This window comes from Engystomops pustulosus, chromosome 2 (genome assembly GCF_040894005.1).
Source record: "Engystomops pustulosus chromosome 2, aEngPut4.maternal, whole genome shotgun sequence".
Taxonomy (NCBI): domain Eukaryota; kingdom Metazoa; phylum Chordata; class Amphibia; order Anura; family Leptodactylidae; genus Engystomops; species Engystomops pustulosus.
Window position 1 is genome coordinate 19,284,683 of NC_092412.1, and position 19,159 is coordinate 19,303,841.

General features: G+C 42.4%; 2 protein-coding genes across 3 annotated transcripts in view; one reads left to right on the forward strand and one right to left on the reverse strand.

The window, feature by feature from the left end:
• Window positions 1-19,159, forward strand: part of FCHSD2 (FCH and double SH3 domains 2) — a 144,472-nt gene that overhangs the window by 5,959 nt on the left and 119,354 nt on the right. The window lies entirely within an intron of this gene.
• Window positions 10,889-18,922, reverse strand: LOC140117311 (P2Y purinoceptor 2-like). Of its 2 annotated transcripts, none has more exons than XM_072133873.1 (2): window positions 18,718-18,922; window positions 10,889-13,252 (listed from the first exon to the last, which is right to left on the reverse strand). In XM_072133873.1, the coding sequence occupies exon 2, from the start codon at window positions 13,231-13,233 to the stop codon at window positions 12,307-12,309; it is 927 nt and encodes a 308-aa protein (XP_071989974.1). In that variant the 5' UTR covers window positions 13,234-13,252; window positions 18,718-18,922; the 3' UTR covers window positions 10,889-12,306. The 2 variants fall into 2 exon arrangements, with proteins under 2 accessions (XP_071989974.1, XP_071989975.1); XM_072133874.1 differs by lacking the exon at window positions 18,718-18,922 and adding an exon at window positions 14,038-14,125.

Sequence of the window (19,159 nt, forward strand, 5' to 3'; positions counted from 1 at the left end):
CAGCATTGACTCATGTCCCTTAAGAACAAAAGGATCGGGCATATTGAAATCCACTGGCCAGATTCTAACTCCACCCAATATCTGCTCTCGGGAGATCAGCTGTTACAGCTGTTGCCTGGTCCAATGATGTAAATGGTCAATGTGTAATACTTAATTTCTCCTTCGGGAAGGAGGGGCGCTGCAGAGCAAACAATTATTATGGTTTTGGGGTACACACTATAAACCTGCGGGTACAGTATTCAGACTCCTTTAAATTTTTCACTCTTTATTGTAGCCAATTGGTAAGATCAAAAAAGGTCTGGTACAGAATTGTAAGAATGGGTAAACTCTGCACCCATCTTAACAAAAAACTGAAACGTAGATATTTTTAATAATTTATAGAACAAGAAAAAGGAAATATCTCATAGATATCTCACATGCTGATATATAACTCACATGCTGTCTATTTCCTTCTGATCCTTCTTGAGATGGTTCTACTCCTTCATTGGAGTCCAGCTGTGTTTAATTGGACTGATTGGACCTGATTAGGAAAGGCACACACCTGTCTATATAAGACCTCACAGCTCACAGTGCATGTCAGAGCACATGAGAATCATGTGGTCTAAGGAGCTGCCCAAGGAGCTCAGAGACAGAATTGTGGCAAGTTACAGATCTTGGTAAGGTTACATAGGAATTTCTGCAGTGTTTAAGGCTCCTAAGAGCACAGTGGCCTCCATAATTCTTAAATGGAAGAAGTTTTGGACGACCACAACTCTTCCTCGACCTGACCTCCAGCCAAACATTTGTGGGAGATGAGCCTTAGTGAGAGAGGTAAAGAAGAACCCTAAGATCACTGTGGCTGATCTCCAGAGATGCTGTAGGCACACTAGCTTCAGAATATGATGCTGAGTGATGTATTTAACAAAGGCTAACTTCTTGAATAACATCTCAGGATGTTACATACAGGGTGTAACTCAGGTTCATTACAAAATAAGTAATGTCATGTATGTACACAGTGACTGCACCAGCAGCAGAATAGTGAGTGCAGCTCTGGAGTATAATACAGGATGTAACTCAGGATCAGTACAGGATAAGTAATGTCATGTATGTACACAGTGACTGCACCAGCAGCAGAATAGTGAGTGCAGCTCTGGTGTATAATACAGGATGTAACTCAGGATCAGTACAGGATAAGTAATGTCATGTATGTACACAGTGATTGCACCAGCAGCAGAATAGTGAGTGCAGCTCTGGGGTATAATATAGGATGTAACTCAGGATCAGTACAGGATAAGTAATGTCATGTATGTACACAGTGACTGCACCAGCAGAATAGTGAGTGCAGCTCTGGTGTATAATACAGGATGTAACTCAGGATCAGTACAGGATAAGTAATGTCATGTATGTACACAGTGACTGCACCAGCAGCAGAATAGTGAGTGCAGCTCTGGGGTATAATACAGGATGTAACTCAGGATCAGTACAGGATAAGCAATGTCATGTATGTACACAGTGACTGCACCAGCAGCAGAATAGTGAGTGCAGCTCTGGAGTATAATACAGGATGTAACTCAGGATCAGTACAGGATAAGTAATGTCATGTATGTACACAGTGACTGCACCAGCAGCAGAATAGTGAGTGCAGCTGTGGAGTATAATACAGGATGTAACTCAGGATCAGTACAGGATAAGTAATGTCATGTATGTACACAGTGACTGCACCAGCAGCAGAATAGTGAGTGCAGCTCTGGAGGATAATACAGGATGTAACTCAGGATCAGTACAGGATAAGTAATGTCATGTATGTACACAGTGACTGCACCAGCAGCAGAATAGTGAGTGCTGCTCTGCAGTATAATACAGGATGTAACTCAGGATCAGTACAGGATAAGTAATGTCATGTATGTACACAGTGACTGCACCAGCAGCAGAATAGTGAGTGCAGCTCTGGTGTATAATACAGGATGTAACTCAGGATCAGTACAGGATAAGTAATGTCATGTATGTACACAGTGATTGCACCAGCAGCAGAATAGTGAGTGCAGCTCTGGGGTATAATATAGGATGTAACTCAGGATCAGTACAGGATAAGTAATGTCATGTATGTACACAGTGACTGCACCAGCAGCAGAATAGTGAGTGCAGCTCTGGGGTATAATACAGGATGTAACTCAGGATCAGTACAGGATAAGTAATGTCATGTATGTACACAGTGACTGCACCAGCAGCAGAATAGTGAGTGCAGCTCTGGGTATAATACAGGATGTAACTCAGGATCAGTACAGGATAAGCAATGTCATGTATGTACACAGTGACTGCACCAGCAGCAGAATAGTGAGTGCAGCTCTGGAGTATAATACAGGATGTAACTCAGGATCAGTCCAGGATAAGTAATGTCATGTATGTACACAGTGACTGCACCAGCAGCAGAATAGTGAGTGCAGTTCTGGAGTATAATACAGGATGTAACTCAGGATCAGTACAGGATAAGTAATGTCATGTATGTACACAGTGACTGCACCAGCAGCAGAATAGTGAGTGCAGCTCTGGAGGATAATACAGGATGTAACTCAGGATCAGTACAGGATAAGTAATGTCATGTATGTACACAGTGACTGCACCAGCAGCAGAATAGTGAGTGCAGCTCTCGGATATAATACAGGATGTAACTCAGGATCAGTACAGGATAAGTAATGTCATGTATGTACACAGTGACTGCACCAGCAGCAGAATAGTGAGTGCAGCTCTGGTGTATAATACAGGATGTAACTCAGGATCAGTACAGGATAAGTAATGTCATGTATGTACACAGTGATTGCACCAGCAGCAGAATAGTGAGTGCAGCTCTGGGGTATAATATAGGATGTAACTCAGGATCAGTACAGGATAAGTAATGTCATGTATGTACACAGTGACTGCACCAGCAGAATAGTGAGTGCAGCTCTGGTGTATAATACAGGATGTAACTCAGGATCAGTACAGGATAAGTAATGTCATGAATGTACACAGTGACTGCACCAGCAGCAGAATAGTGAGTGCAGCTCTGGTGTATAATACAGGATGTAACTCAGGATCAGTACAGGATAAGTAATGTCATGAATGTACACAGTGACTGCACCAGCAGCAGAATAGTGAGTGCTGCTCTGGGGTATAATACAGGATGTAACTCAGGATCAGTACAGAATAAGTAATGTCATGTATGTACACAGTGACTGCACCAGCAGCAGAATAGTGAGTGCAGCTCTGGGATTCCTTTGTAGATTACATAAGTAATAATGACACATTTTGTAGGATGACATCAGTGCAGTACAAGTTATCACCACTAGGCTCCTCCTTTTTTCCTAAACTAAATATGCCAAATTATTTGCATCAATTATCACCTAAGACTATTTATGTTACTAATTGTCACAGATGTTGGGGCACATGACACGGTTCCAGCTGGGCAGGAGGAGGACTGGCAGCGCTGTCATCATAGAGAGAATGTGGCAGGACGAGTTTGTGGGATAATTAGTAGGATATTAATATGCAATCAGCCCGGAGTGATGTTCTGTGATGTCACCGCTGGATGCGGATACTTCCCGCTCCGTAGCTTCCCCTATAACACTACAGGTTAACCCTTCACAGGGATTCAGTGTATTGTAGGGTTAGATATGAACACCTATACTGGCCTAGACCACCTCTTACTAGGATGGTTGTAACCCCTCATTAACCCCCTCAGTCTCCTAAACTTCCAGGAATTGTCCTATGGCAGCTGTCACCATAAAGAAGGACAAATATTACATAAAGTCCTTGTAAGATTGTGTGTCATTGGTGGAGCTCCCCTCTAAATTGCTGTTAAATCTTGTGACTAAGGGGAATTGGGCCGTGATATAACTCGGGTTTATACCGCGCGGTGACTATAAACACGTCCCACGTAGCTGTTGCCCACAATGTGGGTCATAAACAACCCATATAACTGTATCTGGTCCTGACCTTCAGCCTCAATGATGTGACCCAGCCCCTAGGTGAATTCCTGTATCGTACTGCAGACACGTCACCAGCAGGGGGGCAGCAGGGAAACCAGAGGCCATGGTGTGCTACTATAACATCAATCACTTATGCCATAACACATAGGGGTGATACCTGCTGTCACCACTAGAGGGAGCTCAGTTTGTACACATGTTAGCAAATATTCATTTTGTTGTGAGCTCCCCCTAGTGGTGGCTACAAAAAGCCTAAATAATATAGTTTTACTAGTTGTAGTCACTACTGCAGTATTTAAACTGAAGCCTGGGTAGTGCGGAAAGTCTGTGGAGCAATTCAATGCAGAGAGCACAGGCACAGCAGTGTGAGGACACTATCTCACTGCACTGGGGGAAGCTACAATTTTGGAATATAAATCCATATATCACAGTCCTGTTGCTACTAACAATATGTGTGTACATATATGTATGATTACACATCTCTCCAAGTATAATACTGAACACTTTTTACAGAGAGCACAGGCACAGCAGTGCAAGGAAACGTCCCCAGTGCACTTGGAAAAGCTATATTCCTGGAATCTAAATCTGTATGTCACAGTCCTGCTGCTACTAAAAACATGCACTAAGGTGCACCCAGCTTTCCAGCAAAAATATGTAACACTGCTGCAGAAAGCACAGAGCAAAGCAGTGTGAGGACATGCTCACAGTGCACTTCTACTGTACAATCCTGAAATATAAATGCATTTTCACAGTCCTGCTTCTACTAACAACATACAGAAAGTTATGTTTACACATCTCTCTAGGAGTAATACTCAACACTAGCTGCAGAGTGTACAGGGCACAGCAGTGTGAGGGCACACACCTAGTGTGTCCTGGAATATAAATCCATAAAGCACAGTTTGATGAGGAGACGCTTATCTTTTTATTGCAGTGACAGATGACAGGCGGCAGATCACATGATACAATGGAGGTTTATACCCGCCAGGGTCTGGATGATGTGTATATACGATGATGACTCCCGGCTTCTTGATACAATCCTTCTCATCTTCCTTTGTAATTTCATCGTTCCATTAGTTATATCCAAAGAGGTGACAAGGATAGAAAATCTGTATGTATAAGGAGCAGTGTCCCCCAGCAACACAGGGGAATTTGGCACAGGGTCCGTGTTTTTGGTGCACAATTCTTGCTATAATTTTCACTGGGATGTTAGATTGTGGGGCAAGGGGTTAATGAAGTGGCTAAGGACCAAAAAGGGTCAAGACTGTCTCCACAATCATGAAGGTGAACTAGAGCTCCCTAGACCAAGTTTCTACCAAAAAGTGCACCAAAAAGTGTCAGAAAACTAGAGTGGTAAGAAAACGTGCCCCTATGGGGCTTTATTTACTAAGGGTTCGCGGATGCACTTTTGTCAGACTCTCCAACGTTTTTGGGTTTTGCGCAGCTGTGACAGGTATTTAACAAGGGATTGTGTCGCACGTGAACGTTTTTTGGCGCAGCTGCGCTGGCTTCCATGAGACAGAAATGGGGGGGGGGGGGGCGGGCCGTCGGACGTTCCGACTGATTCGGACTGAGCACTTACATGCACCGGGAAGAAGAAGGTGAACTCTGTCGGACCTGAGCGGGGAAGCGACACATGCAGGATATCGGGCGCACGATCTTAGTGCGTTTTCATAGGACAATGCACTTTCGCTGAACTCCGCGGACCGGGTAAGTAAATGTACCCCAATATTATAATTTGGTAGACACTGTACATTGTAATTAAAGGGGGGGCACTATATATGTTAGAATGTATTCAGGGAGATCAAAGTATAAGGTAACTTAGTGGGATAGTGCGGCATGGACTATAATCCATACGTAAATGCGTGTCTGTAAAATTTGCAATTTGGGGGGCTGTTTATGCTAAAAATTGAGTGCATTGTATATATTTTAGTAACTGGGGGGGCTTCGCTTTGTACAACAAATTACCTAGAAACTGTCTGTGTCTGCAGAGATTTTTCATTCTGATGGAGGAAGATAAAACCAGGGGTGTAACTTTAGGGGGTGCAGAGGTTGCGGTTGCACCCGGGCCCAAGAGGTTTAGGGGGCCCTTATGGTGTCAATTTTCCATATGAGAAGACTATTACTATAAACCATACATTATAGTCGGGGGCCTGACACAGACATTGCACTGGGGCCCATCAGCTTCTAGTTACACCACTGGATAAAACGTCTCCCTATTGTAGGAGCTGAACCTGACTAATAGAGAATCAGCCGACAAATCTGCTGACTGTACGGCGGTGTCCAAAGGTGAATGGACTTGTAATATGGTTCATTGTGCATCAGTGTCCATTACTGCGTCTGGCACTCTCCAGGAACTCGTCTTAGCTGGTTCAGTTAACAGCAGGTCTTTCGGGACATTGTATCGGTAATTAGGTCCTTAGAGTCTGGACAATTATGAGTGGAAATCCTAGAAAGATTAGATAATGGCCAATCATTTGATCCATACATAATGTATACATGTGTTAAAGGAACATGCACATCTGATACATTGTATTATGCCTAGTGCAGGGGATGGAGCATGACAAAAAGAGGGAATAAACTAAGAGGGAAAATCTGTGTTATTCTCCACCCTTATGGACCCGGCATTAAGCATAACAATACGTATTCAATTTTAGGTTTTTCTATGTAGAATAGTGTGAATATAAAGTGTGTACAGTATGTGCTGTATTGTGCTCTACATTGTCTGAATGTTATCTAAATACTTTGAATGTTTGCCTGCAATTTAAGCTGCTGCCACTAGGTGCCTCTGCATGACCACAGGGGGGAGTTATATAGGGAGGTGGGTGCAGGAGGGGGACTCGGTGCAGACAGGTTATTGCACTCTGAGCTACATAGAGACTGGGGAAACTAAAATAATATTTCCAGCGGGACACAGCCGCTGCCTATTATGACCCCATGACCTAGACAAAGACAATCTCAAGACACAAGGGGGATAGGCCTAAGTCAGGATAGGTTTAGACAGGGAATGTAAGGTGGGATACCCCCAGATCACAAATAGCAGTGAATCTGAAGTTCTTCCCAATAAATTAAAATATCAGCAAAAAAGTAATTTTTTTCAGTAATTCAATTTAAAAAATAAAACTTTGTGGTAGAAAAATGTGCACAAGACAAGCAATCGCTATATTGGGGGAGAGTGACAAGGAGAGGACTGCTGCTGGAGTGCTGGAGACACTGCTTCCCTCTGCTTTTTGGAGATGGAATTTTTTTTCCCAGCAAACTTTGTGGTGTTAGGGGGCTCCAAACTGGGCATTTGCCCAGTGCCCCCTGTTCTAAAGGGCCCCCTTTCATTTTCTGGGCAGAGGATGTATGGCTCTTTTAATACCACTTGATTGAATACCCAGGTGAAGATGCTTTTCATCTATCTCCTGTCTATACATCTATCTCCTGTCTATACATCTATCATCCATCTCCTGTCTATACATCTATCATCTATCTCCTGTCTATACATCTATCTCCTGTCTATACATCTATCATCTATCTCCTGTCTATACATCTATCATCCATCTCCTGTCTATACATCTATCATCCATCTCCCGTCTATAGATCTATCATCCATCTCCTGTCTATACATCTATCATCTATCTCCTGTCTATACATCTATCATCCATCTCCCGTGTATACATCTATCATCCATCTCCCGTCTATAGATGTATCATCCATCTCCTGTCTATACATCTATCATCTATCTCCCGTCTATACATCTATCATCTATCTCCTGTCTATACATCTATCATCCATCTCCTGTCTATATATCTATCATCTATCTCCCGTCTATATATCTATCATCCATCTCCTGTCTATATATCTATCATCTATCTCCCGTCTATACATCTATCATCCATCTCCTGTCTATATATCTATCATCTATCTCCCGTCTATATATCTATCATCCATCTCCTGTCTATATATCTATCATCCATCTCCTGTCTATACATCTATCATCCATCTCCCGTCTATACATCTATCATCCATCTCCTGTCTATACATCTATCATCCATCTCCCGTCTATACATCTATCATCCATCTCCCGTCTATACATCTATCATCCATCTCCCGTCTATACATCTATCATCTATCTATACATCTATCATCCATCTCCCGTCTATACATCTATCATCCATCTCCTGTCTATACATCTATCATCCATCTCCCGTCTATACATCTATCATCCATCTCCCGTCTATACATCTATCATCCATCTCCTGTCTATACATCTATCATCCATCTCCCGTGTATACATCTATCATCCATCTCCCGTCTATAGATGTATCATCCATCTCCTGTCTATACATCTATCATCTATCTCCCGTCTATACATCTATCATCTATCTCCTGTCTATACATCTATCATCCATCTCCTGTCTATATATCTATCATCTATCTCCCGTCTATATATCTATCATCCATCTCCTGTCTATATATCTATCATCTATCTCCCGTCTATACATCTATCATCCATCTCCTGTCTATATATCTATCATCTATCTCCCGTCTATATATCTATCATCCATCTCCTGTCTATATATCTATCATCCATCTCCTGTCTATACATCTATCATCCATCTCCCGTCTATACATCTATCATCCATCTCCTGTCTATACATCTATCATCCATCTCCCGTCTATACATCTATCATCCATCTCCCGTCTATACATCTATCATCCATCTCCCGTCTATACATCTATCATCTATCTATACATCTATCATCCATCTCCCGTCTATACATCTATCATCCATCTCCTGTCTATACATCTATCATCCATCTCCCGTCTATACATCTATCATCCATCTCCCGTCTATACATCTATCATCCATCTCCTGTCTATACATCTATCATCCATCTCCCGTCCATACATCTATCATCCATCTCCCGTCTATACATCTATCATCTATCTATACATTTATCATCCATCTCCCGTCTATACTTCTATCATCCATCTCCCGTCCATACATCTATCATCCATCTCCCGTCTATACATCTATCATCCATCTCCCGTCCATAGATCTGTCATCAATCTCCCGTCTATACATCTATCATCCATCTCCCGTCCATACATCTATCATCCATCTCCCGTCTATACATCTATCATCCGTCTCCCGTCCATACATCTATCATCCATCTCCCGTCTATACATCTATCATCCATCTCCCGTCTATACATCGATCACCCGTCTCCCGTCTATACATCTATCATCCGTCTCCCGTCTATACATCTATCATCCATCTCCCGTCCATACATCTATCATCCATCTCCCGTCCATACATCTATCATCCATCTCCCGTCTATACATCTATCATCCATCTCCCGTCTATACATCGATCACCCATCTCCCGTCTATACATCGATCACCCGTCTCCCGTCTATACATCTATCATCCGTCTCCCGTCCATAGATCTGTCATCAATCTCCCGTCTATACATCTATCATCCATCTCCCGTCCATAGATCTATCATCCATCTCCCGTCTATACATCTATCATCCGTCTCCCGTCTATACATCGATCACCCATCTCCCGTCTATACATCTATCATCCATCTCCCGTCCATAGATCTGTCATCAATCTCCCGTCTATACATCTATCATCCATCTCCCGTCTATACATCTATCATCCGTCTCCCGTCTATACATCGATCACCCATCTCCCGTCTATACATCGATCACCCGTCTCCCGTCTATACATCTATCATCCGTCTCCCGTCTATACATCGATCACCCATCTCCCGTCTATAGATCTATCATCCATCTCCCGTCTATACATCTATCATCCGTCTCCATCTCCCGTCTATACATCTATCATCCATCTCCATCTCCCGTCTATACATCTATCATCTATCCGTCTTGTTATCTATCGCCTATAACTTGTCTATTTCCCATATATATCTTCCATGTATATCTGTCTATTTAACCCATTTATCTATCCTGCTTATTGTCTATCTATCTACTGTATTTATATCCTATCTAATATCTATCCATCTATCTATCAATCAATCTTCTATCTCTCTTGTACTGTATCTATCTATCTATCTATCTATCTATCTATCTAGCTATATATCTATCTATCTCATATCTATCTATCTATCTATCTATCTATCTATCTATCTATTTCATATCTATCTATCTATCTATCTATCTATCTCCTATCTATCTATCTATCTATCTATCTCATATACAGGCAGTCCCCGGGTTACATACAAGATAGGGACTGTAGGTTTGTTCTTAAGTTGAATTTGTATGTAAGTCGAAACTGTATATTTTATCATTGTAGTTCCCGACAATTTTTTTTTTGCCCCAGTGACAATTGGAGTTTCAAATTTTTTTGCTGTAATAGGACCAAGAATTATCAATAAAGCTTCATTGCAGACAATTTTAAGCTGATTATTGCAGTCTGGGACTATTTTAAAGCATCCAGCGAGCTTCACCAGAGGTCACAGTGGGCAGAGGGGTCTGTCTGTAACTATGGGTTGTCTGTAAGTCGGGTGTCCTTAAGTAGGGGACCGCCTGTATATCTATCTTCTATCATCTATCTATCTATCTTCTATCATCTATCTTGCTATTTATATATATATATTAATCAGAAGTCTCTGAGGTAAAACTGCTGTGGTTGGTTGACTGTTCATAAAATAGTTTTATTTTAGGGCCCCACTTTTAGTTTAGCCCAGAGCCCCACTTTATCTAAAACCGGCCAAGTCCACACATCCAAAAGTACCAGTACCTGGTTTTATAACCACAGTCTCACTGTGCTGTACAGCAAACTCACCCACATTGTCCAACATTTTATATAGCTGTTCTGATATAATATTATTATTTTGTGAAATAATAATGACTCTTGGGTTTTCATTGGCTGTAGCTATAATCAACATTAACAGAAAAAAACATATAATTAATTCATATAATATACGAGCCTGCTGTGTATTAGTCAGAATGACAGTTCTTTAAGGACATTACATATTAATGGCCATACAATAAATAATTGCATGATACGGGATAAATTTACTATACAATAATAATAAACATTACAACACTTTCACAGTTTATGTTTAAGGTGCAATCTATTAGTGCAGTGCTAAGTATTTCATAGGAGTCCAAAGCCTCCTTATCCTAAGCCGTTGGATCTGGACAACACATGCAACACCCCTGCCGATGCATGGGCGAGTTGGTTGTTGTGAATAGCACCTTCTTCTGGCCAGGAGCTATCTGGTGAACCTGCTCAACTCATCCAGATGCTCCCTCTAGGAGAACTTAGTATATGCAGCTGTAGGCACTTCCTGGTAAGGCAACAGTTAACACTGTGATATATGACTGTCCAATTATATTCTTGTAATACAAGCTGGAAGGTGATTGGAGAGGTGCTACCACCTGACCAGGGAGTATATAAACTCCTTCTGGGTGAAAGCACAAGGTCAGTCTTAGTCAGAACATAGAGTCTGCAGACAGAACCAGACCTCTGGGTGTGTATGTCACAGCCACTGTCCTAATTCCAGGAAATACAGGTGCCTCAGGCCATTGCCTAGCACCCAGGGCAAGTCTGGAGACTTAAGCCCAGAACTGAGATCCACCACCCGGATTCAGCTCCATCTGTACCAGCCGAGCATGAACCTACTACCAGGCTGCGTGTAATCTTCATGTGGACCGGCTCTCCATAATAATCTGCTGTTATTGTTTGGCCGTTGCCTACTGTTGAATAAAGAACTGTAAGTTGATTTGAACAATGTTTCCTCCGTGTGATCCCTGGATTTAGGGTGCTAATCACCACAGGCTTCCCCATCCATCACCCAAGGATTCATCTTACAGACACCTTCAGGGGTTGCCCCAGGGAGAAACCATTGCATCAGCCGATCCCTCTATATTTCTTGCACACAACACCTGCTGGAGACCTGCCAGGCTGTTGAACAGCCCATCGGTCCCCATACCAAAAAACGTGACCACAGCATGCCCAAGGCCGCACTAGTCAGCCACTACAGTATTCTGGGCCCCAGCTGCCTCCAGGTCCCCAAGAAAAGACTAGGCCCCAATGGGGGATGTTGCACATCCAACAGACCGTGAACAGGGCGCTCAGATGTGTAGACATACACTTTCCTAGAGTTGTCTCAACAAAGAAGAATCAGTCTAAAAACTTTAGGAACCCTTCTACTGTCACACTGAGGTTCTCGACCATCCTCAGTGTTACTAGGATTTTGTAAATCTTTGGAAGTTTGAGCAATTTTTGGATAATTGGTTAAACTTTTGGAAAATGTATAATACATCAAATTTGTGCTGGATTGATATGTTCTTCTTAAATCATATATAATAACAGGATACCAGTCCATAGAAAGTTTCTACCCAATTTACGACGTGTTCGGTCTTAATTTGAACCTCCAAACCAGAAAGTACAGAATCGGGTCGATGCAGCTGTTGACGCTGGCCAGAGGTCGTGTAGACTTGTAGGCTGCGTTTACCGCATTTAGTGTAGGACACGGGGCGAGGTCCACCTTCCGGTAGTAATAATATAAAGTCCTAGTGATGTGAAAGGGCAAGAAACATATGATGAAGACCACCATTACTGTGATGATCATCTTGACAGACTTCCTCTTGGATTTGGAGACCTGTGCCGCGCTCTCCGTTGGCTTGACCAGAACATAGATCATGTAGCAATAGCAAACAATGAGGATGGTGAAGGGGACACAGAAGAGCACCACCAAGTTGACGGTGCTGTAGACGACAAAATCATCAAAAAGTTCAATGCTGGAGGTGTCATGGCAGACGGTGCTGTTATCATTTATACTGGTGGTGACAAAGTAGAACGTAGGAGACTGCATGATGACCACCACCACCCAGATACACACTGAGACTACCTTAGCGTACCAAATTTTGCCCCAACGTACAAACCATATGGGGCAGCATACGGCTAAGAATCGGAAAATACTGATACAGAGTAAGAAGAGGATGCTGCAGTACAGACTGGTGTAGAAGAGGAAGCGGACAATCTTACACAAGGGCTCGCTGAAGGGCCAGTCATTGTCTTTGGAATAATAATAGGCCAACAATGGCAAGGACAAGACGTACAACAAGTCCGAGACCGCCAGGTTGAACATGAAAACGTTGATCACTTTCCATGGTCGGAGCCGAAATATGAAGATGAAGAGAGCGAAGACGTTGAGGATCAAACCCAAGACGAATACAATAACATAAAACACGGGGAGGAGGATGTACTTGAAATCTTCATCAAATATACATCGGTAGGGCAGATTCCGATTATCTGGGAAGTCATCCATGGATCAAGACTGGAAGACACTGCAACAGTCAACGAGAAGGAAGTTAGAGAAGATCAGATCTTCCCAACACTGAATGCAAAGGCAAAATGTTTCCATTTGGTCATTGACAAGGAAGTGATGATCTATTATTGTAGCATCCAGAAGGTTCATAGCCATTAGATTTCATCATGGCTGATGCTTTGCTACTTGGGACAAACCTAAATTTGCATACATTCTTACATAGGACCTTTCGCCACCTCCACCAATCCTTTGCATCCATTAATAGGCGCCGCTCCACTGATTCCGGCATAGTTGGAATTCTTTTTCTATCTCCCTTCATTCCTAAGCAATCAGTGTTGTTATTGTTTCCTCTATACTGTCAGGTGGGCGGTTCTAGTCTCTATTTAAGGACCACCCACCTGACAATAAAGAGGATAGGGGGTTCTAAAACGAAACTGCAGTGATTGCATAGGAACAATAGGGGCTAGAGAAAACGAATATTTGGCCGCCACATTTCAATATTAATAACCCATAAGGACAAACATGATATTTTTACCAAACAATAAATAGTAAAAATGCTACAGAAATTGCTTTTTAATACAACATGTGATTTTTCTTTTTAGCTGTTTTTAAATATTTTAGATTATAAAAAGTAGGCGCCATTACAAAATACAACTTGTCCTGCAAAAATGAAGCCCCCATATGCCTAAACTAGATTTCTGCCTGAAAATATGAAAAAAACCTTCTGTGTCTGTAGTCCTCAAGTGTAATATGGGAAGTCAGTGCTGCACAATACAGGGTTAGCCAGTGATAGTGACTACTCACCCCCCTCCAGATGTCACCTGCACTCAGCGGCCTCCCTGCACTCACATGGACTGCACTCACCCAACTGCAGCTTTTATCGATAGAGGAGGAGCTTAAGTGGGTTTCCCCAGAATATAAATATTAATAACCTATAAGATAAATCATTACAATGAAATTCCTGGAAAATCCCATAAATAAAGCAAGTGAGTAATCTATGTTGCCATTAATTGGAACGTATACAATACTTTCACTCCTCTCCTGCATATATGGACATTTCATTAAACTACTGCTCATATCCTGTAAATATAGAAGGTATATAGTACTACTACTCCTATCCTCTATATATGGGTACAGCACAGTACTACTACTCCTATCCTCTATATATGGGTACAGCACAGTACTACTACTCCTATCCTGTATATATGGGCACAGCACAGTACTACTACTCCTATTCTGTATATATGGGTACAGCACAGTACTACTACTCCTATCCTGTATATATGGACACAGGACAGTACTATTACTCCTATACTGTATATATGGACACTGCACAGTACTACTGATCCTATCCTGTATATACGGGCACAGCACAGTACTACTACTCCTATCCTGTATATATGGGCACAGCACAATACTACTGCTCCTATCCTGTATATATGGGCACAGCACAATACTACTGCTCCTATCCTGTATATATGGGTACAGCACAGTACTACTACTCCTATCCTGTATATATGGGCACAGCACAGTACTACTGCTCCTATCCTGTATATATGGACACAGCACACAGTACTTCTACTCCTATCCTGTATATATGGGCACAGCACAGTACTACTACTCCTATCCTGTATATATGGGCACAGCACAGTACTACTACTCCTATCCTGTATATATGGGTACAGCACAGTACTAATACTCCAATCCTGTATACATGGGCACAGCACAGTACTACTACTCCTATCCTGTATATATGGGCACAGCACAGTACTACTACTCCTATCCTGTATATGGGTACCGCACAGTACTACTACTCATATCCTGTACATATGGGTACAGCACAGTACTACTACACCTATCCTGTATATATGGGCACAGCACAGTACTACTATTCCTATCTTGTATATATGGGTACCGCACAGTACTACTACTCCTATCCTGTACATATGGGTACAGCACAGTAGTACTACTCCTATCCTGTATACATGGGCACAGCACAGTACTACTACTCCTATCCTGTATATATAGGCACAGCACAGTACTACTACTCCTATCCTGAAATATGGGCACAGCATAGTACTACTGCTCCTATCCTGTATATATATGAGCACAGCACAGTACTACTACTCCTATCCTATATATATGGGCACAGTACAGTACTACTACTCTTATCCTGTATATATGGGTATCGCACAGTACTACTACTCCTATCCTGTACATATGGGTACAGCACAGTACTACTAGTCCTATCCTGTATATATGGGTATCGCACAGTACTACTACTCCTATCCTCTACATATGGGTACAGGACAGTACTACTACTCCTATCCTGTACATATGGGTACAGCACAATACTACTACTCCTATCCTGTATATATGGGCACAGCACAGTACTACTCCTATCCTGTATATATGGGCACAGCACAGTACGACTACTCCTATCCTGTATATATGGGCACAGCACAGTACTACTACTCCTATCCTGTATATATGGGCACAGCACAGTACTACTACTCCTATCCTGTATACATGGGCACAGCACAGTACTACTACTCCTATCCTGTACATATGGGTACAGCACAGTACTACTACTCCTATCCTGTATATATGGGCACAGCACAGTACTACTACTCCTATCCTGTACATATGGGCACAACAGAGTACTACTACTCCTATCCTGTATATATGGGTACAGCACAGTACTACTACTCCTATCCTGTATATATGGGCACAGCACAGTACTACTACTCCTATCCTGTATATATGGGCACAGCACAGTACTACTACTCCTATCCTGTATACATGTGCACAGCACAGCACTACTACTCTTATCCTGTATATATGGGCACAGCACAGTACTACTACTCCTATCCTGTATATATGGGCACAGCACAGTACTACTACTCCTATCCTGTATACATAGGCACAGCACAGTACTACTACTCCTATCCTGTATACATGGGCACAGCACAGTACTACTACTCCTATCCTGTATATATGGGCACAGCACAGTACTACTACTCCTATCCTGTACATATGGGTACAGCACAGTACTACTACTCCTATCCTGTATATATGGGCACAGCACAGTACTACTACTCCTATCCTGTATATGGGTACCGCACAGTACTACTACTCCTATCCTGTACATATGGGTACAGCACAGTACTACTACTCCTATCCTGTATATATGGGCACAGCACAGTACTACTACTCCTATCCTGTATATATGGGCACAGCACAGTACTACTACTCCTATCCTGTATATATGGGCACAGCACAGCACTACTACTCCTATCCTGTACATATGGGTACAGCACAGTACTACTACTCCTATCCTGTATATATGGGCACAGCACAGTACTACTACTCCTATGCTGTATATGGGTACCGCACAGTACTACTACTCCTATCCTGTACATATGGGTACAGCACAGTACTACTACTCCTATCCTGTATATATGGGCACAGCACAGTACTACTACTCCTATCTTGTATATATGGGTACCGCACAGTACTACTACTCCTATCCTGTACATATGGGTACAGCACAGTAGTACTACTCCTATCCTGTATACATGGGCACAGCACAGTACTACTACTCCTATCCTGTATATATAGGCACAGCACAGTACTACTACTCCTATCCAGAAATATGGGCACAGCATAGTACTACTGCTCCTATCCTGTATATATATGAGCACAGCACAGTACTACTACTCCTATACTGTATATATGGGCACAGTACAGTACTACTACTCTTATCCTGTATATATGGGTATCGCACAGTACTACTACTCCTATCCTCTACATATGGGTACAGCACAGTACTACTACTCCTATCCTGTACATATGGGTACAGCACAGTACTACTACTCCTATCCTGTATATATGGGCACAGCACAGTACTACTCCTATCCTGTATATATGGGCACAGCACAGTACTACTACTCCTATCCTGTATACATGGGCACAGCACAGTACTACTACTCCTATCCTGTACATATGGGTACAGCACAGTACTACTACTCCTATCCTGTATATATGGGTATCGCACAGTACTACTACTCCTATCCTCTACATATGGGTACAGCACAGTACTACTACTCCTATCCTGTACATATGGGTACAGCACAGTACTACTACTCCTATCCTGTATATATGGGCACAGCACAGTACTACTCCTATCCTGTATATATGGGCACAGCACAGTACGACTACTCCTATCCTGTATATATGGGCACAGCACAGTACTACTACTCCTATCCTGTATATATGGGCACAGCACAGTACTACTACTCCTATCCTGTATATATGGGCACAGCACAGTACTACTCCTATCCTGTAAATATGGGCAGAACACAGTACTACTACTCCTATCCTGTATATATGGGTACAGCACAGTACTACTACTCCTATCCTGTATATATGGGCACAGCACAGTACTACTACTCCTATCCTGTATATATGGGCACAGCACATTACTACTACTCCTATCCTGTATACATGGGCACAGCACAGTACTACTACTCCTATCCTGTGTATATGGGCACAGCACAGTACTACTACTCCTATCCTGTATATATGGGCACAGCACAGTACTACTCCTATCCTGTATATATGGGCACAACACAGTACTACTACTCCTATCCTGTATATATGGGTACAGCACAGTACTACTACTCCTATCCTGTATATATGGGTACAGCACAGTACTACTTCTCCTATCCTGTATATATGGGCACAGCACAGTACTACTACTCCTATCCTGTATATATGGGCACAGCACAGTACTACTACTCCTATCCTGTATATATGGGCACAGCACAGTACTACTACTCCTATCCTGTATATATGGGTACAGCACAGTACTACTTCTCCTATCCTGTATATATGGGCACAGCACAGTACTACTACTCCTATCCTGTATATATGGGTACAGCACAGTACTACTACTCCTATCCTGTATATATGGGTACAGCACAGTACTACTTCTCCTATCTTGTATATATGGGCACAGCACAGTACTACTACTCCTATCCTGTATATATGGGCACAGCACAGTACTACTACTCTTATCCTGCATATATGGGCACAGCACATTACTACTACTCCTATCCTGTATATATGGGCACAGCACAGTACTACTACTCCTATCCTGCATATATGGGCACAGCACAGTACTACTACTCCTATCCTGTATATATGGGCACAGCACAGTACTACTACTCCTATCCTGCATATATGGGCACAGCACATTACTACTACTCCTATCCTGTATATATGGGCACAGCACAGTACTACTACTCCTATCCTGCATATATGGGCACAGCACAGTACTACTACTCCTATCCTGCATATATGGGCACAGCACAGTACTACTACTCCTATCCTGCATATATGGGCACAGCACAGTACTACTACTCCTATCCTGCATATATGGGCACAGCACAGCCTATAAGACTACAATAAGGAAGTTCTTACTTTATGAGTATATTGTCCACCTTGTGTTTCATGCTTCTTCTTCTCCTCCGATCCTTATGTTACGCATCTTTCCTTTTTCCTTAAAGACATGACGTTCCCCGAATAGAATTCGCCCGGGAATTTCACCATAACTCCGCGCCGTGAGCTGCTGGATCTGGTCTCACCAGATTATCATGTCACATCCCGCAGCAGAAGTTTTCCTGTTACTATATATAATCATCAATGATAATTATGTCACATTGTATTCTATGTATAGACATGTGGGTGCTGTGCGCTCACATGGACCGGCACAGGGTGGAAAGGGTTAATTTAGGGGTGTTTGGATGTGGCATTCTCAGCTGTCAGTATCACCATGATAGGATTAGATACACAGCTCAGCAGTCAGTATCACCATGATAGGATTAGATACACAGCTCAGCAGACAGTATCACACAGGATAGGA

Coding starts and splice junctions, on each gene's coding strand:
- LOC140117311 (XM_072133873.1), bottom strand. CDS start 13,233: ATGGATGACTTCCCAGATAATCGGAATCTGCCCTACCGATGTATATTT.